At 37.7% G+C, this 22,660-nt stretch overlaps 2 protein-coding genes across 8 annotated transcripts in view; both read right to left on the minus strand.

The window, feature by feature from the left end:
• fnbp1l (formin binding protein 1-like) overlaps positions 1–7,354 on the minus strand; it is a 54,975-nt gene extending 47,621 nt beyond the window's left edge. For 2 of the 4 annotated variants that reach the window (XM_077222760.1, XM_077222758.1), the window contains exon 1: positions 6,911–7,079. In XM_077222760.1, coding sequence (XP_077078875.1) covers positions 6,911–6,934 — 24 coding nt within the window. In that variant the 5' untranslated portion in view covers positions 6,935–7,079. Of the gene's footprint in view, positions 1–6,910 lie in introns of all 4 variants that reach the window. The other 2 variants (XM_077222761.1, XM_077222759.1) reach the window with 2 other exon arrangements.
• A 1,388-nt stretch (positions 7,355–8,742) lies between these two features.
• Positions 8,743–22,660, minus strand: part of abl2 (c-abl oncogene 2, non-receptor tyrosine kinase) — a 29,963-nt gene continuing 16,045 nt past the window's right edge. For 2 of the 4 annotated variants that reach the window (XM_077223353.1, XM_077223354.1), the window contains 10 exons: positions 20,902–21,066; positions 18,597–18,892; positions 18,235–18,507; positions 17,700–17,784; positions 17,104–17,281; positions 16,772–16,956; positions 16,509–16,661; positions 15,315–15,404; positions 14,877–15,038; positions 8,743–13,499 (listed from right to left, as the gene is read on the minus strand). In XM_077223353.1, coding sequence (XP_077079468.1) covers positions 11,785–13,499; positions 14,877–15,038; positions 15,315–15,404; positions 16,509–16,661; positions 16,772–16,956; positions 17,104–17,281; positions 17,700–17,784; positions 18,235–18,507; positions 18,597–18,892; positions 20,902–21,066 — 3,302 coding nt within the window. In that variant the 3' untranslated portion in view covers positions 8,743–11,784. Of the gene's footprint in view, positions 13,500–14,426; positions 15,039–15,314; positions 15,405–16,508; positions 16,662–16,771; positions 16,957–17,103; positions 17,282–17,699; positions 17,785–18,234; positions 18,508–18,596; positions 18,893–20,901; positions 21,067–21,919; positions 22,145–22,660 lie in introns of those variants that run through there. The other 2 variants (XM_077223355.1, XM_077223356.1) reach the window with 2 other exon arrangements.

Consider the following 22,660-nt stretch of genomic DNA (forward strand, 5'->3'; position numbering starts at 1 on the left):
TGTGAAAAACCTGAATTCAGTTTCCATTCAAGTGCTGCAAACAATTAATTCGAAATTCTTAGGTGTTGAGTTTATGAATTATTAAAGAAATATGCAGGGATGGCATCCTCTGAGGTGGCTTGTTTTGAAGTCCTCTTAATTCTTCAGGTTAGGTAACAGAGCTATAATATGATGGATTATTGCAGAATTTAAGACATTTATGACACATTCTCCCAAGTAGCTCCTATAATCCTAAAAAAATCCTTTAAAAAAAGTGGATAAATGTAGTGGTACAGGATGGGCGTTTATGCTAGTTTCTTGGTATCTCTATTTTAAAATGCAGGTTTACAAACTGGGGTCCACAGACCATCAGGGGAAAAGGTTCAGCGGGAAAATACTTTAAAAGTAAAATAAATACAATTTTCTAAATTTTACAGACGCTCTTTTGAGTAAGAAGATTCCTTAAAAAAAAATCTCCATTTGTGTTCCATGGAAACATGACAGCATTCAGATTTGGAACAATATGAGGGTGGCTAAAATTATTCTTCTAAAGGAAGTGAGTAAGAGGGTTTTAAAACATGAAAAGAGAACATTGCCCACTTTTCCAGTAAACTTGGCATTGATGCCTCAGACATCATGTGACAAATGACTATTGAAAATTCCCAGGGCAAACCGATGCCTATGTCCAGTTAGTCTTAAAATAAAGAAACAACAATGCTTCAGGCCCAATGATTCAAGATATGGGACCATAAAGTGGCACTGTTTAGTGTTTACCCAAAACAGTGGAGACTAGTGGCACTGGTACCACAGATATTCAACAAGGATTTAAACCTGGGCTAGTTGCTTCTGATAACCAAAGCTATGCCAGAGGACAAAGGAGAGCTTCAGAGTACAGCTATTTTGGACCTCCATCATGTAGGGGTTCGGTTGAGAAGATCACAGGACGTTCCGCCAGTTTGTTCCAGGCCAAGGAGCACAGAACTTGTTTGTGTGAGTCGTGCTCCATAAATATTGGCTTTGTGAAAAAAAATTGGTTGTAAGCCAAGGTTTGATGGTCCAATTAGTCGATTCCAGCAGAAAAATAAGCTACGAACCCTTGGTTATGATAACATTGACCTCAAAACTAAATTAATCTTTGTTGTATGATATAGACGGACATTTGCACCCAGCTGTTGGTCTTTCAGAGAGTGCCAAGGGCCTAAGAGAGAGCCAAGAGCAAGCTTTACATGCTACAAAGATCTGACTGTCTGCAGATATTCACTCTCCAACCAAACATAGCCAAGAGCCTGTGTTTAAGCAGGATACTGAGAAACGTTTTAAAGATTTTGTTCTGATCAGAGCAGGGATGACAGAACATAATCTGAATAAAACTCAAACTCTAATGTCGGGAAAAGGGGCCAGAAGCAACTATCAAACGTTTAAAACATTCAAGACATGCAAAGAATCTCCATAAAGGAACTATAACAAGACATAAATTATAAAACTTTACCACCCTAAGAGTGGCAGAGAAACAGAGAGAGGAATCAGTATGTGATCAGCATTTATTCTGCAGAAAATGGGTCAGTGGCAATGAAATCACAAACTGGTTCTCTCACCAGAGACACACACATGTAACCGAAACATTACTCACACATGCCAATAAAACATCGGAAAGCACTGGAATGACATACTAAATGCCGAGGGGGGTCAAAGGTTCAAACAAATTGTTTCCTGACCTACTCTTTCCCACGACTATGTTCTAAGCGTGTGTTTATGTCTATAGCTCCTCTGGCACATTGGCAGCGACAGCAGTCTTGGCACGCAGACATAATGCCCTGGCAGATTCTCACCTGACTGAACTCCAGGTATCCTAGATTACCGGCTCTCAGCAATCTGTACACCTCAACTGTGAAGTCTACATTCATCCGGATACATTTGAAAACGTTATTTTAGTTTCAAAACGCTCTCCATCTACACTAGCATTTTCAAGCCTTTTGCAAAAAAAATTTAACATACTTAAATCATCAAACTCTGCATGTGTAAAACATTAAAAGCTCACTGAAATTATACTGGCAGACCAGACATAATAAAGTTCTCACGCTATTCTTCAGGCACGATCACTTTATTAGCAAAGATCTCACCACTTGCTGGTATGTTTAAGTCACACTCAGTAGCTACTCTATGTATGGTCTATATGGTCACAAATTGCCTTCATGTTTTGCCACAGCAATTGCGAGCAAATTTTCTGTCATCTTGGCAGGAATAAAAAATTAAGATTGTACAAAGTTACATGTATTTTTGGCAACACTGTGAAAGTGTATAGCACATAGCAGGCACATACCTGTATTAACAGGTATCTTTCAGTACAATATGCATCACATGATTAAATATACGTCATTGGTATCAAATACCTCTGTTTTCACAGTCCACACTACAATGCGAAAAAGGCGTTTTGAAATTGATCCACTTGGGAGAGCATCTTAAAGAAAACTCACAGGACAAAAATGTAGACGGGTTTCTCTGTTTAAAATGTATCCGGATTAGCGTAGACATAGCCTGAATAGTGCCACTAAAGTAAAACATCAGTAAACACTATTGGAAAAATACCAATAATTAAAAAGTACTATAAAAAAATATATAATTTAAAGTACTGAGCAATTAAAGGAAATAGTTCAAGAAGCAGCTTAATAGTGGTTAATAAATTTATGCAATTTCAAACTTCTCAAATACTTAAAAAAATAAAATGAAAATTGTGTCATTTACTCACCCTCATGTCATTCCAAAATTGAATTTTTTTAAGTCATTTTTTTATGGAAAAAAAAGTTTGATTTATTCCAATAACAATATACATTATATTGGTTTAGAAGAATTGATAAGAGTAGTGCTTGACAGCAATGATCACTATTAGCTGTTTAAAGATTCATTAAAACGTCACCTATTGTATTCCACAGAAGAAGAACAAAAGCACACAGGTTTGGATGGACATGCAGGTGAGTAAATACTGGTAGATTTTTTTTAATTTTGGGGGTTATTTTAAGGTTATATAATACAAATTGAAAGTTCTTCCTTAAGAGAGCATATTTTAAATTCACAATTGTCCGAGTTTAGCACTCAAATTCTGCACCTAAAAGGACTAATGTGGTTGTTTTGTAGCTATTTGTAAAAACACACAGACGGTTGTCAAAAGCCTGACGAATCAAAAACAGAAAGAATAACTTTCAACTGAGCTATCTTGACAGTAGCCTCCCACAGCTGCCTTTGTCTTGAGTCACTGCAGCAGGGCTTGAAGACAGAAGTTGCTTATTAAGCTGATGTATAACAAGCTCTTCAGTCAAATTTTGACATGACTGTCACAAGATAAGTGTATGATCTTAGATCAGGTGCAAAGGGCAAATTCGGTCTGCAGATTTCCACAGGTAAATGCATCTGTTATGCATCTGGATCTTAATGAGAAAAACTTTTATAGTTATCGATATTTTATTATACACATACTGTTCAAATGTTTCGGAAAGACTTTTTTGAAAGAAATTATTCTGTTTTATTTAGCAAATAGGATGCATCATATTGATTAAAGTGACAGTAAAGACATTTAAAAAAGGGATGCACGATATGTCGGCCACCATATCGGTATATGCTGTTATATGTTCATTTTTAATATTATTATTATCGGGCCCGATAAGAAAATGTGACCGAAATTAAAGCCGAAAAATAATGGATTATTTCCTTCAGCTGAGACAGTTCAGATGTGCGCTGTCCGCCATGATGGTTTTGAATTGCTTAAAATATAATTAGAATCAATTCAAGAAAGGAAAATATAGTTAAGTGCAACATATGCAGTGCAAGTCTGTCATATAGGCTACATAAAATTATAATGAGTAAATTATAATTGTGTGCTTGGGACATGGCTTTTAATGGTGAGACTTTTGTTTTTGTAATCAGAATCTCAAATTATATAAAAATTTGGTTTTAGATTTATCAGCCAATATAACGGATAATCGGATTTCAAATATAAAGAATTATCAGTGATCGGAATCAGCCAAATTTTTCAAATCGGTGCAACCCTAATTTGAAAAGTTATAAGATTTAATATATATATATATATATATATATATATATATATATATATATATAAAATCAGCAAATTAAATGATTTCTGTAGGATCATGTTTTTTTTCAACAAAAAAATTGCCTACATTTTAAAATATATTATATTTTCATAGAAAAGTTCATAGAAAAATAAAATGTCTTCATCTACTTACTTACTGGTTGACATTGTCTAATGCAACTCATTTTTGAAACCCAAAACACTACAACACACAAAACCCATGAACTAAACAATTACTATCCAAGCCCTGCGAGCTTTAGCAGGTTTAACCAGTTTGCGCCACAAAAGGCTGAATCACCACATAGAAGCCCTGTTAAAAATTCTTTTAACAGCACATACAGAGTTCAGTCCATGCGCTCCATATGGTCGTACAGTTGTGTACAACTTACAAAACAGACCTGTGCAGCGGCTCCCCGAAAATCATCATGCAGGCTTCAGGCAAATAACTTTAGGAGATGTAAAAAAAAACACAAGGAAACTGTTTTAATAATAGCAAGGGTTTAAATGTCAGTTTCCTGTACTCAGTGGAGCATTGTGTGATTAAGTTTCAATCAGGCTCTTTGTCCTTCCTTACATTGATTAAAGTACACACAACCCCTCACAGCGATCCGCAGGATCCACGTTCATACCGCTTTGCTAATAAAAGCACTGGACAGCAAAAATGTCACAAATATCCTCCATGATACTCAGAACTAACAAGTTGCCTTATGCGCAAGGCGTTTTCTTGTTATGTTACAATTGGGCAATTCTGAAAGGTGTAAGCTGATCACACCCAAGGCGTCATGCCACTACTTCTGATTCAAAATCAACATTTGACAAATAATGAGTGACATTAAAAACATTAATTGAGTTTTAATGTCTCTAAATAGAGCACACGTGGATCGCAAAGTGCATTTGAGGAGAACCATGATGAAAAGTGCACAACCATTTAAGTGATTGAATGGCATTTCATTCATCAGAGCCAAGGCTAAGGATGGAAAAACGTCCACATTTTATGACTAAAAAGACATATACCAATACCATGAGACAAGCAGACAACTTGATTATTCAGCATGTTCCATGTACAAAGGGATTTGCCACAGGATTACAGAATAATGCAATTTACAAAAGACCATTTCTAACGAGGAGGATATGCCATATTTCACAACATAAGGGATTTACGGTTTGAGAAATTAAGACAGCCAATTCAAGCCAAATTGAGGGCAAACAGACAGTATCGGATGTCCAACAACAAAAATCCAGCCACACGTAAAAGCTCTGGAATATGTTCAATCTAACAAGTCCAATGTCCATTGGACAGTATAATTAGTCAAACTGCTAGTAATTCATTTATTTATCAAAGCTTACAGCACTCGTGTTAATGATCTTGTTAAAAACCACACATTGAACACCACTCACTGCTACAATTCTCTCATTCTTGAACGATTTGCGTGAAAGACTTTTGTATTTCTTTATTGATGTCTTAATTTCACAACTGCCCTTGTTTGTAAGAATAAATGAGTTATGAAAGTCACAAAAAACAAACAAACTGGATTTTCCAGCATAACACGGTAGTTGTGTATTGAAACAGTATTTGGATTCTAGCTGCTCTTTAGATTGTTGAAGCAGGCAGACCTTCTTGCAGCAGTTACCAGCTGGTAATAAGATATTAATGTGGTAAAACTGTTTTTTGGACGCATTAATTATCCGCCAGCAAATGATCAGCTTGGACCATGTTCAAAACCAGCTACTTTGTAACCAACAGGTCAGGAACCCAGAGAATATTTAAAAAACAGAATCTTTACCAAAACCTTTTAGTTAAATCTGTTAATTACTCAGTTAACTTCATTATAAAGGCTACAATAAACCAATACACTAGTATGAGCCAAGTTACACTGTCATAATAACACCTAAACCTAAATTAACTCACACACAAAACACAGCAACAACAAAAAAAGTTATTAATCTGGATGATTAATCACAAATAGGCAATTCCGTACATAGCAAGTAAAGTTGTAACTAAAACATCGCTTAAACTACCGTTTAAACCATTATCCTCAAAACCCCTGATGATACATGTGTTATTTCTAGCAATGCCTCACACATCCTCTGCTTTTTGTCCAGTAGCCCAATCTGAAGGGCAACACCCCTGTAACAGACCCACACACACTCGACGGGCTTCATTGTCTCCCAATAGTTCAGCTTGTGCCGAAACGATACATTTTTTTTTATCATTATTTAAACGGCCAGTGTTCCATTGTAACATGGCAGACTTGAAGCCCAGACAATAAAATGTGGCATCAAACTGCAAACGTGGTGCAGATAGTCAACCCGTAGATCTAAACACATTAGAAGATTCCTTTCAAGCTATTCTTTAACAGCACATCATCTTCAGCATTCTCTGTGTCACCAATAAACAAAAAAGGAAACATATCCTGGAGACTGCTGAAAGAAACTGTTGTTTATTAAATTAATAACACATATGATAGCCTATATTATCTCTGTTATACGCGAGAAAAAAACGAGTTAATAGAGGGTGATCCTCTCCCCAGCTCTTAATCGAAACTGGGTGTGAAACCTTTACATTAGGTTTGATTTGGATTTGGAATAGCAATAGAATTATATGAAACGTCACGCGTGATACATTTAAAACTTGGTACATTCGAAAAGCGAAATGTTACAATGTATCAAACTCTCGTATTATATCTGACGGTATGGTGTACTGACACAGTAAACCCAACAGGACAGACCGGGAATACACAGACAGCTTGACTAGGACACCTTTCCTGAAGTCTTGCCAAAACCCGAGTTGTTTTGTGAGTGAACAAAAGGCCACAAGGAACGGGCAATGGGGAAAAGTGCGCTTACCCAAAGATCCGTTCCCCAGCTCATAGCGAAAAACTCCAAGAACTAACGTCTCCTCCGCATAAAACTCCAGGGTTGCTTGTTCTTCCCTCTCTTTGCCGTCGTAACTATCTATACTCCAGTGAAGCCAGCAGCGACAACCTCACGGCTCAGGGTTTTCCCATTTCCGACTAACAATGCGCCTCTGCCGCGGGGAAATGGAGGGATGTGATTGTCCAATAGCGCCTCTTACCCGTCAGAGCTTGCACGTGGAGAGGTAGAGTAACTACACACAACTACTGGAGCACAGGAAAAACGATTCTGCCATTTAGATTTTAAATCACCGAGTGATAAGAATGTGATAAGAAATGTTATTGTATTGTTACATTAATTTAATATATCAAATATTTAATATGACAGAAAAGTCCATAATGTCCTGTTGAAGATACAACTTGACAAATGGCAGTCAAGGTACAGTGGGTTTGCTTCAAGTCTTAAAGGGATAGTTTACCCACAAATTTTAATTTTGTCATTTATTAGGCTACTCACCCTCATGTCGTTCTAAACCCATAAGACTTTCGTTCATCTTTGGAACACAAATGATGATGTTTTTGATGACATTAGTAGCGAACAGCTAATCACATGCTGAGAAAGAGTGAAACTCATTCAAAACTCATTGAAATTAATTTCTCGAGAGAAGCAGCGCAATTCACTTATTAAATAAAAGTATCAAAATATTAAGAATTTAAACAAATTTACACAGCAAGAAGAAAATAGCTGTCTATGAAAGAGGACAACAAAAAGAAAAGTCTCGCTACTGTATATAAGTGCAAGTAAAAGTTGTGTAGTTAGTTGCAGTTGATAAAGGTATAGAGAGATTTGTACATTTAAGCTCACATTTTAAAGCTTCTCTATTGATTCTTGTGTATTTATATTACCTTCATACAGTTATTAATTTAAACTCTAGGGGTATAAGGGTATAATAATGACATAATACCTAAATCATACAAATATATTATTCTAAATAAGCATTACTAAAAGCCAGACGATTTTGTTTTTAAAAATCATTTGTGTGTGACCTTTAATTTGGAGTAGAAACAGGTGGAGTGACTTTATGGCATCAGACATGTGTCACTTTGCTCACAGCTGATTGGTCCAAGTTCGGTTTGCAACCTCTTACCTGGAGCATAACCTGCCCCGGACCAGGTTAGCCGTAGAGCGTAAGTTACTATGGCGATGAACACTGCTAAAAGCAAGCCAAACCACTTTCATGGTCCCTAAAACCCAGGGTTGGCGCAAACTAAACTAAAACATACCTGGCTATCCACCTAAACCGGCTTCAGGCCCCAGGTTAGCCGTGGAGCATAAGTTACTATGGCGATGAACACTGCTAAAAGCCAAACCACTTTCATAGTGGCTAAAACCCAGGGTTGGAGCAAACTCAAAGCATACCTGGCTAGCCACCTAAACCGTCTTCATGGTATAGGTCCCAGTTGTGGTAAACAGATTCGTGCAAGCATGTTCGCTTGACGTGCGAGAACCAATGAGATTCATTCTCGTGTGTTATGCAGCACGGTTGAGCTTCTGTTTTATGTTCGCTGATCAATGTTTATATGTGAATAAAAGCCTAAAGTAAATCTGTTCATCATATAAAGCAATCGAGTCTTCAGAAAATTTGGACTAAATTGCTTAGGGTAACTAAAAACTTGGGTAATTGACAAATAACACGTACATGATTTTTTTCTGCATGTACGCTGTGTTTTCTGATGAAATGTTTTGTTTTATGAAATGTTTTAAACAGTCTCAGATGACGCATAGCAGTACTTAATAAAAAATGATAATACAAACTCCCAAACCAATGTTTCAACAGTTTCTTTATTCATTATTTACATCAAGTGTAACACTGAGGAAGGACTTCACAGTAATATACTATTAAAAGTGAGCTTTAAATTAGAATCACACAAAATATACTTTTTACAAAACAGAAAAAAATACTGTTGATCTGTCAACCTCTGCCTTTTTAATCCCTGTTAAATTCACATATTCAAAATTAAGAGTGTTTTATTTTCATTGCACTAGACGGACTAGAGAGGTGGCCTTTGGTATATAAATTTCTTCAGCACTTACAATCTGACCTTACAAAAAGACAGTCTCCAAAGAATGTGAGTTCCAGGATTCAAGATAAAAAGTAGATCAATAAATAAACCAAAAATAAATAAAAGTGACAAACAAAAATGTTTAAAAAAGAAAAAAACATTCTTGGGTAATTAAAATGAAACTGAAAAAGACTGAATTCTGATGATTATGTTTGTGAGACAAACGGCTTTGCACCCCAGAGACCGCGTGTGGCTCATAAAGCATAAACTATTGGACAAGATAGTTCTCTCTGAATTGTTCCTAAATACATGATACAATCAAATATTATTCAATGTACAAACTTTCAGAGGTTTGGCAATTTACTAAAATAAAATTGACTGATTATAGCAATAGGAAAACAAGTTAAAATACAAATTGCGGTGGCAATGAAAGAAAAATAACTAGCTGTTTTACTAAAATGTTTAAAAGGCAAAACGCTCCCTGACAATCATGTAAAACTGACATACGAAACAGTCACTCTTTTACCCCCTCAGTTGTTTGGTAATGAAACATTTTCAGACATAATAAATGGAATAGACAACCTGCATGTGTTTGAAAGAGAACTGCTAATTCACACATGAAAAATATTTTCTGTGATTACAAGAGAGGTATTCCTGACAAAGCAAAAGAAATTGATGCGCTCTCTCAGTAAAATAAGACCAGACTTCAAGCACTGTCTTTTTCTTATTAAAGGACAGATCATTGCACTTTTTCCTATTCAAGTTGGACACCTCACATCCCCAGATGTCTAAACAGGCTAGCTTGAATGATAATAAAGGCTTCAAAATTCCCATATGCCACCTTAAAATTGATATCGAATATTTGAGAGCAAAATATATTTACATAAACATATCTTTAACATGACCTTGCAGTGCACAAAACATTAAATCTTTCACAAAAGGCACCATGTAATATCAGGAAACATTGCCCAGCATGGCAGGAAAAAAAAAAAGGAAAAACAAGCTAATTTAGTGTAAGCAAATTATGCTGTGATCTAGAAAAACAAAAACTGTTCTGAACAAACAACTTGTATGTATTTCTGCTGCAGAGGAACTGAAATGTCATGGAGATGTATGGCAAAACAATTTCGCCTTCCAAATCATCCATATTACAAACTCCAGATAGTGAATTAAGGCAAGGCAATTAACATTTATATTTTAAAAGTGTGCTCCAGTGTAATCGGTACAAATCAGCTTCATTACAGTTTTATTATGACATTGCAGGGTACCCACAAAAATCTCATTTATGCAAATTCTAATAGAAATCTATCATTTCATGAATACAGACTCAGATAACACATGTAACCGTTTGTGTCCTGAAGAAAATGCTTCTTTTAATAATGTTTCTTTTTAATAAAGGTTGAACGATGTGAAGGGAGACTATGGAAAACGCGCGCGCACACACACACACACACACACACACACACACACAAAACATTCCTGTTTTTAACAAATGAATACATTCATAATGTAGATGCACAGATGGAGACCGAGATCCTCACACCCAAACCTCACCACAAGGACACAAGTCAGTATGACCTTTCACGTCTGTTTGTGGGTATAAAATAATAAGCAATATCTACAATGTCATAAAAATGCCTGTGCTTTTAATAAAAAATAACTTAAAATTCAAGTTTACAAATGGCGACATTCTAAAGTGAAATCAAAATAACGTTACAAATCAATGTGCTAAAGAAAATGCAGTTTGTGTTAAAAGACTTGGCAATACTTGTATTTGTAGTGTTGCTGCTTCTGTTTTGGCAATATGCCATAGTCATAAAATAAATTCAGACTATCCACACATCAAATAATTTCCCCATTGCAAATCAATAAAATCTAGAAATATATTTAGAATTCTTGAGTGTTGAGAACTAAAGAGTATGAATGTAGTTCTGAGCCATCTTGCTAATGGGGGAATTATCTAAAGGCCACAGATATAAAAGGCCAAACATGATCCATGTGGTGACAGATCCAACACCATTTCAACTATGCCACAGCAAACCACTACTAATAACTATAATGCATGGACCATATCGAAATAAAGACTAATTACAAAATCATCAATGGTCATCAAATGCTGTAGTGTTTAACAAATGTGGTCAATACAAAATGACAGTATGGGATGTAGACAAAAGTACTTTTAGTGTGTAAAATAAGACTGAAGCTGAACAAATGTGTATAGAGCTGCATGTGTTTGCAATCCACATTCATTACTACTGTATGTTCTGAACAAGCAATATTGTTTAGGCAAAATTGATTCCGATTATGAAGTTTGCATTGACATTCTGATGCAATATCCAGTTACTGTGAATCAAATGCAAATTAAAGAACCAAAAAAGTGATTGGAAAACTTTATCTAAATTCAAAATGGACGATAAGTGGACCAATGAGCGGGTAGTCGGCTCACCTTAACCTGTGCAACCCCTGTCTATTTGTGAAAATTCATTCTGTCATACCAAGATAAAACTGTAAATATTAATTACAAAGTAAATTTGTCAAAAGCAAAACCATGTGTATCCTGTTAGTGACAAAAAGCTTATATACAAAGAACTCTGTTCCCAACTGGCAATTTCAATGAGAAAGTCACCTGTAAACAATAAAGATAGAGAGAGTGTGTGTATGTGTTTGTATTCATTTTCTGAGGTACTTTTTAGAGAATAATCTCTGTCCCCAAAAATTTAAATAAAACTAGATTGATTCTGGGGCAAAAAGTTTCAAGGGGTACAGGAAGAGGAGTTTTGGAAGGTGTGGTAGACACAGTGGCTACCTTTGCACTACATCACTGATCTCTTTAATGCACGTGTGCAAGTTGTCAAGAGCCGGGCTGGTCCCAGGTGCCCCTAGTCCCGCTCCCCCACCCGCAGAGGAAGCACGCAGCTCCTGTAGACTCAACTCCAGTTTACCCACTGCCTCGCGAAAGGCAAACTTATTACGCGTCTGTGGGATGCAATCAACATACCCCGAGCAGTAGTCCAAAAGTTGGTGTCCCACATCCAGGACCTGGCTGCTGGAAGAAAGCTCGGTGTTGCCTTGAAGAGCACTACTCAAGCATTCAGCACATTCCAAAAGAGCCTCCTTGCTGATCTTCTCCAGGGGGATACGTTCTGTCTGCTGCCTAGTCCTTCTAAGGGTGGGTTTAGCGGAAGTAGGGCCAGGTCCGCCACTGGAAGAACCATTGGCCATCTTAGTCTGGGTGGTGGTGTTGCTAGTGGGGACTATGGGAGCTGGAGGCACTTGTGGTGGTGGTATTGATGGACGTGTCCCTCTGGCTTCTCTCCCTGACCTTTTGAAGCCATCTCCATTGACCTCCATGTTCCCACTGACTGCTTCATCGGCTGCATCGGCACTGTAGGTGTGTTGGAGGGAGCGGAGCATGGGCGGTGGAGGAGGTGCACATTTTGGCTTTACCAGTCGTGGTCGGTCACGATCCCCACTGTCAGACAGCAGTTTGAAGCGGTTGCCCTGAGAGTCCACACCAACTAGGCCGTCGGCCGAGCTGTGCTTTAGGGTCGGCGAGATCAGAACTGGAACTTTGTGGTTGTGCAGATTGACTGAACCAAGAGTGGAGGTTTTTGATGGAGACGACCACCCTTGCCTGTCATCTTGCCCATCTTTTCCCCGTGTATTGGAGTCCGAATCAGCCTCTCCACCTACACCTGGTGCCCTAACTCCACCTGCCACCCCTCGTGGCAAGAGTTTGGCTTTGGGACGATCCCGTATCTGAGCCGTACCTTCGTCAAGCTTCCTCAGAATTGCATCCGAAGGTCGTGCTGCCCCATTTTCCGGCTGTGAGGTGGTGGAAGCTGTGCGCTCTAGTGGGGGTTTGCTACGGTTTCTTGGTAATGTCAATGCCATACGCTCTAAGTCTGGCAACCCAGCAGACATAGAGGAAGTTGAATTGGAACGAGGGAATGGCTTGGTTCCACTCCCTTCGTCTATCCCAGAAGGCTTACCAGTCCGCAATCCCAGGGTCTTTTTGATAAGGCGAGGGGTGAAGAAGCCCGCTAGGCTTCCCCAGCTACTGCTGCCTCCCACTTGACCAGAGGTTGCTCCAGAGTTTGAACATGAGGGCTTCTGCCCAAACGTGGCCCCACAACAGCGGGACTGCACATGGTTCCCCTCACCATGAGATGGAGAGAAACTCAACCCATCAGTTTGGGGCAAAGGAGGAGGGCCTGCAAACCCAGCCGTGGGCTCATACTTTTTATGGGGCTGGGTCTCCATCTCCCGGAAAGAGCTGCTCCTCTTGGGTGGCATTGGGAGATTCTGCTGCTGCTGAGGTGAGGACGAAGCAGAAGATGAGGACATGGACTTCTTCTTCATGAAAGAACTGAAGAAGCCAGCTTTGCGGTCACGGGTGAAGGTGGTGTCCTGGGAGTCCTCCAGCAGGCTAGAGGGAGACTTATCCCTCTGTTTACGTGGTAGGGCCGGAGAGCTGCTGAAGCGTCCATCACCAACAAAAAGGGATGCTGCAAGGCCTGAACACAATGGGACAACAGAACCAAAGGTCAAAGAGCAGCAAAAGAAGAGGTAGTAGTTAACATGCAAACTTAATACTTATGCGCTTTAATATTTAAATGGCTTGTGTCACCATGGAACACTTGCTTACATGATTATTCATTGCACAGATTTCTTATTGTCACATTGTGATTGCTTGACTATAAATTTACGATTTAATTCATTACATTGTTGCCAATAGTTTTGCCTCGAGCAAATGTATCAAAGATAAACATAAGAGTAACACACAGTGTAAATGAAGGCTGTGGAGTGGTATCTGAAATCACTGCAACATTCAGTCCTTTGCACTACCGCTCTGCCTATGACCAACATTGTAATTTATATAACCTAACTTTGCATATTCTTTTATACAAGAAACTGTGTAGTGTGCCTATGAGCTGCCTGCTCTCATAATTCAAATTGGAGGACCTGACACTAGGCCAGGGCTGTCTCTTTAATTAATGGGGTAAAACGTTTCATGAGTGGGCCAAGATACTTTTAATGTATTTTTCACAGGTCCTGTGACAAACAGGGTGTCTAGATATTTTCAATATAGAGAGTGTATCACTTGATATGTAGGGGACAGTAAGATTGTCCAAAAGATAGGACAATAATTACAGAAATTGGAATACAAAATATGTTAAAAAAAAAAAAAAAAAAATATATATATATATATATATATATATATATATATATATATATATATATATATATACATATACACACACATAAATAAATAAATAAATATATATATATAAACTTTTAGCACTTAAAAGTTTTGATAACATGACAAAAAGAGGCAGCTTTACCAAAAAAATATAAAACAGTCCCACCTTAAAAGTTTATTTTGCATAAACTTTATGTAATTTCAATAAATAACACATAAATAGTTGAGTAGAAAAACAATATTGCACAATACATAAAATTCTTTAATGTGAGTAAGGTTAAACAGATTTTAATCATAATATATAGGTACACATGCAGTTGTGTGAAGTGCTTATGTGCATACTTGGGGTTTAGTGACATGCAGAAAATGGGAACAAACCAGCAATAGAAAGAAATCAGATGTATTTACAGAAAAATTATCAAAACATGAGAGGGAAAATAGGTTATGAATGTTTATGAACATGTCAGTCATCTGTTCATGATACATTTTGAACATATTTTAAATGAATGTAAATAAAAGAAGGAATATACAGAATATAAAATGTTTTATTTATTTATTTTTTTAACTTTTTTAATATTCCTACGTTTGTGAATATATGTAGGGTTATATACTGTATAGCTCTGTTAATCGATAAGGAACACCACTCCCATTCTCTTGAGTTTCTTTCTGAGCCGGAGTTGGGTCTGTATACCTGCAGGGCCATGGGGTCCTGCGTCTTCCATATTCTCTTTGTTCTCAGAGTGTTTCTTCTGGCTACGAGACTTTGAGGGCAAGAGTGGCATATCGTGGCCGAAGGTGTGTGCGAGCCCACATTGCCCACCAGATGAGGTTTTACACAGTTCTTCGGCTACCTCTGGAGAAGAGTTAGCAGAGAGAAGGTGCATGTTAATATTGTATTTTACATGAAAGTATCGCGGGTCAAAACTTTTTAAATGTTAACTTCAACTTTATTTCATTCACTTTTCAATGGTAAAGTCAATACAAACTGCACCCAAGTAATTTATCGTTTAAGACATATTTTATTGTGCATTGAGTCTTCTCTGCTTAATCGTCAAGTGTATAAGATCTGCATGAAGTCTGCTCAGTCTACAGCTTCATCTGGCACTCACAACAGATGATGTAATAATACCTTCTGAGATGCTTGAGTCATGGAACATGGTCTCAAATGCCTGGTGAATCTCAGCAAATGAGGGTCTATCCAGTGGACTCCACTGCCAACCTGCCAACACACAACAAAATATGGATTTACATAAATGACCAAAACCTTCACTAAAGTCCAAAGGCTTGGGGTCTGTATCTTTTACTTAATATATAAAAAACATATGAAGTATTCTGAATTTGAACATGACCTCATGGTACAGTAACCTGAGTGTTAAAAATAGATAAGTTAAATAAATAAGTTCTCCAAGATTTTAAATGAAGCCAGTAAGGTAATAGGCCACATGCAGACACATTTGAATGATTTAAACCCATGCAAAATGTCTCAATGATAATACAGGATGTGTCCCACACCCTTCATGGTGAGTTCCAATTGCTGCCATCATTATAGGCAACCACAGGTAATGAAAAAGTGTATCCGTTATCCTTTATGCTTAACGCTGTTAACATTTTAAATGAGAGAGATGATTATGTTAAGAAATAATACAAATGATTTTGTTAATGTGTATGTTATTTACGCATGTATTGTCATTTATGTATTGTACATTGAAGCCAAAGAAACATTTCCATCACATGGATAATAAAGTTGCTGAACTGAACTAAAGTTAATACTTATATTCAGCAAGGGTTCATTATATTGATCAAAAGTGACAGTAAAGACATGTTACAAAAGATTTCTATTTCAAATAAAAACTGTTGAGGTTTCCTCAAAATATTAAGCAGTAAAACTTTTGTCAACATTGAAAATAATAAGAAACGTTTCTTGAGCACCAAATGAGCATATTAGAATTACATTTTAAAATCTATTAAATAGAAAACTGTTATTTTAAATTGTAATAATATTTCACAACATTACTGTTTACTGTATTTTTTATAAAATAAATGCATCCTTTGTAAGCATGAGAAATGCTTTTTCAAAAACCAAAAAAAAAAAAAAAAAAACCTGATCCCAAACCTCTGAATGGTAGTGTAGTTACCATGGGTTGTGGTAATGGGTTACCATACTTGGCCTTCACATGTCACTTTCACTTTTGTTAGTCCAGAGTGCCATGAATGTCACTTCACATTATTTGAATATACATTACATGATGTTATACTTAAAAAAAAAAATAGTGTATGTTATTAAGTGAAAGCGTCATCGAAATTCACTATCGTTGATACTCACAGGCTCTCATGAGCTCGTAAACTTTAGGGGGACAGCCCTCGGGCTGCTCCATGCGGTAGCCCTTCTCCAGCAGGTCGTACACCTGAGACAGGTCGATTCCTGGGTATGGAGACATGCCGTACGTCGCAATCTCCCAAAGCAAAACTCCAAATGCTGGGAAGTTTGAAGTAAATAAGTGAGTCATTCTGCAACACATAACTGTTTATAGCGTAAAAGAACTTCCAACACACAATCCTCATGACAAAATGAAATAAGAAACTGACCCCACACATCTGATTTGATGGAGAAGGTGTTGTAGGCCAGACTCTCTGGTGCTGTCCACTTGATGGGGAATTTGGCACCTGCATGAGCGGTGTAAGTGTCGCCTGTCATCAGACGGCTCAGTCCGAAATCAGCCACCTTGACCACATGATTCTCTCCAACCAGACAATTACGAGCTGCCAAGTCCCTGAGAAAGAGATTGACAAGCTGTAGCGATACCTCTTAGAATGCTTTAAGAAAAGTTAAAAAAACAATGTAATCGATTAGAAAAAGGGAATTTAAATGACATCTTCAGCGTCTTAAAGTCCAGTGACGTCTGAAGTACTGTGCTCACCTGTGGATGAAGTTCTTCTTCTCCAGATACTCCATGGCGGAGGAGATCTGAGTGGCCATGTAGAGCAGCACCACAGCGTTCACCTGTTCTCTGTCACACTCACGCAGGTAGTCCAGCAGGTTCCCGTGGGGCATGTACTCCGTCACTATGTAGAATGGAGGCTCCAGTGTACACACACCTAGAAGCGGGCATCAGAACTAACCAATTAGGTACGAGTATATATGTATATTATAATATATAAAAATTATCAAATATATAATATTTGATTATATAATATTATTATATAATATTTGATTATATAAATATATAATAAATAGATATAAATAATACATATAAATAAATAATATAAATAAATATAAATATATAATCAAATCAGACTTTTGTCACAAAATGACAGATTTTTATAAAGATACATTTATATCTGATACCTTTTTATATACGTTTTTATATGTGATACCCTTTTGTTTTTACACAATTTTTAATGAGAACTTTAGTAGTAAGAACTAAAACGAGACAACCTTGTATGAAAATGTATGAATGTATATCTGTATTAAAGGGAATTATGGGCTGGTTTTGCACATTCCTAGTATACTCACCCAGTAACTGTACTAGATTGGGATGTTTCACCTCCTTCATGACTGCAGCCTCCTTCAGAAACTCCTCAACTTCCATGGTGTCCTCCTTTAGGATAAAGTGATATAACAGAGTGATATAAATATGTATAGAATAAAAAGCGATACAAAAATCTACATAAAATCGAATAGAAAAACTCCTAAAACAGAAATCCATGAGCGCAATACAATCATCATCCTCTTGGTGGCACACAACACCACATAAACTGTTTCTGGGTATCATTTTAAAACAAGGTTTCATTAGCTAACTACATTAGTTAACATGAACTAACAATAAAAAATACTTCTAACTCATTTATTAGTGTTGGTTAATGTCAATTTTATTAACAGTTATATTTTTTATTAACTAACGTTAAAAAATATGACTAAAGTAATAAATGTTATGCTCATTTTTACTTCATATTAGTTGATGCATTTACTTATGTTAACTAATGGGACCATATTGTAAAATAGTTAGTTACCTTCAATGAAAAACAATGATATAACATAAAACACACACCTTTAGTGTTTTTACAGCAACCGTGAGGTTGTACTTTTTCCAAACTCCGACGTACACCTCTCCGTACTGGCCACCGCCCAATTTGTGCTTCATGGTGATGTCGGTGCGCTCCATCTCCCACTTGTCGTGGATGGGAGAGACGCCGTAGACGGTTGGCTTGTTGCATTTTGGAGCGGGATAGTGTAGTGTGGTTACCAGACCATCCGCCACTGTGGAATGATGATGAACCAGCTCAGCTAACGTGCTAAAACGACTCTCAGCTGTTACATAGACCTGAGACAGAAGAGAAGAGTGAATTTAATTCGTAAATTATTTAAAGCAAAAGGAGCTTTGCTTTCAAAGTAAAGTGAAAGCAGCCCTACCTTTCCGTCAGAGGCGGTGTTGATCCGGTAGTGATAGACCCGTCCCTCGTAGCGAAGCGAGATAGAGAGCTGGCCAGGACTGCTCTCGCTCTCCCTCACCAGGAAGCTGCCGTTGATCAGACTGCTGAGCAGGTACTCAGCAGCGCTGCGGGACACGGGCCCATGATACCAGCTGTGCTTCTCCAGACTGTTCACAGGGGTGATGTAGTTACTAGGCACCCAACCCTGGCCATTCTTCGAACGGACTTCACTCCACTCTAGATTCTGATTGTACCCCAACACTCGCAGCTTCTCTCCTGGAATAACAAAAATTGAGCAAGAGTGAGACAGATACAACATTGATGTATGAGCAATGTAAAGCCTTGTTGTTCACACCAATACATCTGCATGGAATGGAATGTAAAAAGAGATTAGTCAATGCAAGCCACAACAGGTCCATCGTTCAGCTATAAAAACATCCACATCTGTTTTGCCCCATAAGCTCAGACCAAGAAGAAGAACAGTGTCTTATTTTCTAAGTATTTCAAATATTTTGAGATCTGAACAAACCCTGAGGGCATCTGGGAATGGCGGCAGAGAAGTGACAATTATGACATAAGATAAATAAATTAGTATTTGATGTATTGCGCTGTTTTTAATAACCCCAAATACATGTGCCTTAGATGGACATGTTTGGTTGCATCACACGCCATTGTCACATTTTTAAGATGCTACAAAAGTTAAAAATAGTATTTTTACAAGATATGCCTTGAAAAGCACTTTTGAAAACATCTCAAGAGCCTTGTGTTCTGTTCCATTAAGCTGTGCTTCGTCTAGCTGTTCGATGAAGAAACAGTCCTCTCCAGAGTGTTGAATCACGCTGACAAAGTGCTGCTGAAAAAAATGCCATAACCAAATTAAAAAGGAGGCCCCTTTTTAGCATGTTTGTGAATTTCTGCTGCAGAATTTAGATTAAAAAAGAAAAAGTAAATGAAATAATATAAAAAATTTACATCATTTTTTATAATAAAATTATAAAATATTTTTACATTCATATACACTACTGTTCAAAAGTTTGGGGCTGGTTATGATTTTGTTTTATGTTTTTGAAATAAGTCACATATGCTCATCAAGGCTGCATTTATATGATAAAAAAATACAGTAATATAGTGGAATATTATTACAATTTAAAATGACTATTTTCTATTTTAACATTTTTAAATCTAATTTATTTCTAAAGCTGTATTTTCAGCATCATTACTCCAGGCTTCAGTGTCACATGATCCTTCAGAAATCATTCTAATATGCTGATTTGCTGCTTAAGAAACATTTCGTATTATCAATGTTGAAAACAGCTGTGCTGCTTAATATTTTTGTGGAAACCGTGAAATATTTTGTAGCACTATAAATATCATATAGTGTCACTTTTGATCAATTTAATGCATCCGTTTATTTTAATATTAGATAATATACACATTTAGCTTTTTTTTAAATCTATGCTGTCCTGCTGTTCCTTCACCTTGTTGTGATCCAATCAAGCATTGGTCCAGTAGAGGGCGAAACAGAGATCAGGCCCACTAGCTTTCAGACAGCAAGTGTTTTTTTGCTAATCCTAAACTGACACTGGCGCGGCAACAAGGCCCTCACGACAAGACAAGAGGAGACTGGCGCAGTGGTGCCAACCAGACGACATTACATTACTGGCCATTAGCGGGTACTTCAGAGAGAAAGAGCCAGCCGCTAACTCCCTCTCTCTGAACTATCTTCTCTTTGCTAGTTTGTGTTTACCCAGCTGCTTTTCACCCAGCTGACGGGATTACACTTTAAAACAGACATTAGCGTTAGCAGTGGCCATTCAGCATGGAGCATCTGTGACTCATATTCCAAAGTCTATTACAACACGCTGGAAAGAGTTGTAGGCGTTAGTGCATATGGCTTAGGTTGGTGCCCATGTGTTCATGCTCCTCAGCTGAATAAAACACAAACTTTAGCCTCCGTTTTCATTTTTAGCCTGGTTCTTTGTGCTTTGATACTACAAAGTGCTGCTGGGAAGAGGAACAACAAAGATCTGAAGTAAAGAAAAGAGGAAGGAGAACGATGGAAGGAAAAGGAAGGATAATAGCATGGTGTCCTTGTTATAAAGAGGGAGGAAGTTATCAATAATGGTTGTGAAGACACTCTTCAGCCTTGTTTATTCCAGGTATTTAAATTTGGTCCTGGGTCACATTTGAGTTTACACTACCGATGCAATGTGGTTTTTCATTTGTGTACAAAGTGAACAATGAAACCAAGCACAACCACACTCGTCCCCTTTTGACGATCGTACCTTTCGTGATGCTCAGCGTGTTGTCACCACTGGCAACAAAGTCGTAAAGAGCAACGAAGAGGTTTGGGTCACTCTCTGCAGCACCCAACAGATTCTCCTTCGAGCTCCAGCGCACCGCTTCAGTCAGTGCCGTCGAGTCCAGTCCAAACGGCCTGTGCAGGGCCTCTGTCAGGAAGAAAGAGACATAAAGGAGAGGCTAGATGAGTAACAGGATACATAAGTGACATCTCATGAGAAAGCCTCTGGGAAGGGCAAAATGAAGCAATATAAGAGAGGTGAGGTTTCAGAAAAAAAAAAAGCTGATGAACAAGTGAACGTCAAGGTTGAGAGGGAGCAGACGTGAAGAAACAGCAACCAGATGACGCAGAGTGAAAACAAGGAATGCGATTCAAAGTGGCATCACTGCTCCTTACGTCAAACCTGGCTTAAGAACAATGATCGCTTTTTCAAAATTATTTGTGCAAACAATACACGAAGGCTACACAAAACAGCAATGAATCATTATAAAAAGGCTATATTAGATAAGGTTGACTGACATTCATTTAATGAATATTTAATTATTACATATTTTACAATTCACAAAGCATTATTGGAAAATGTGTTTATCTGTATTTTTAAATAGACATGGTATAGTGTGAATTCAGGGTGATTGGGATACTTTTTGCCATTGAGTTAATTTGGAAAAAGTGTCCCAATCAACCTGAATTCAGTCAAATATGTTTGGTAAAATATTTTATATAAAAACTTGAACTAATTATATATGGCTATATTTAAATAAACTACACCGCCACATCCATTTTGTCATGTTAACATGAAGTACTGATCTATTAGAAACACTTCCAATTGTGAAAACCAGATGGAACACTGGAAAACCCCCAAGAGAAAAGCTTCCACATTTACCATACCAAAAAAAATTAAAAAAATACTACGCATCCCTCAATTTGAAATTCTTCATAAAACTCACTCAGTGCACCAGTGCAGCACTGGCTATGAGACCTGCCGGTTAGAAAAGGGCTACCTGCGAAGCAATAGTGGTCCACATCCTGTTGACTGGACTGGTTGGTCAGCCTGGCCCTCTCTTCCTCAAAACTGCTGCTGGACAGCAGGGTCTTTAATGGCATAATCTAGCAGCACTAGATTAATATATAATATATAATCTCACACGCAATACAAAACAGACCTGATTTGGTGAGGGTTCTGTTTTTATCTGAAAGGGTTTGACTCTTAAGCAAGATTTTAAGCTGGGGAGGAGCATAAAACTGCTTTGAGGTTGGAAAAATGGTGTGGGAGAGTCTCCACGCCTTCAGCATGTTTGCGTCTGCTGGTCTTCCTTTACAGCTGTCAAGCAGACACACACACACACACACACACACACACACACACACACACACACACACACACACACACACACACACACACACACACACACACACACACACACACACACACACACACACACACACACACACACACACACAGAGTCTGGGCAGCTGCCCCTTTCCTTAGGGAAAAAAGTGGCAAGACAAAACTTGAGAAGGATAGAGGAGAAAAGACTTCTGAAACTCACTTTACTAATCATTAGAGAACAAATTTTGCCTGCAAGATTTGGCTTGATTAGGGTTACCTTTTCAAAACTAATGTGGTGTTACCATGGTACAGGGCAGGGCTGGTATCAAAAAGCAATACCACGGAATCTCATATATAATATGATTGCCATATTCCCAAGGTACTTACATTTAACATACCAACTTCATATGCT

This window comes from Siphateles boraxobius, unplaced genomic scaffold (genome assembly GCF_051911475.1).
Source record: "Siphateles boraxobius isolate OS27281-9 unplaced genomic scaffold, OSU_SipBor_1 9, whole genome shotgun sequence".
In the NCBI taxonomy this organism is placed as follows: Eukaryota; Metazoa; Chordata; class Actinopteri; order Cypriniformes; family Leuciscidae; genus Siphateles; species Siphateles boraxobius.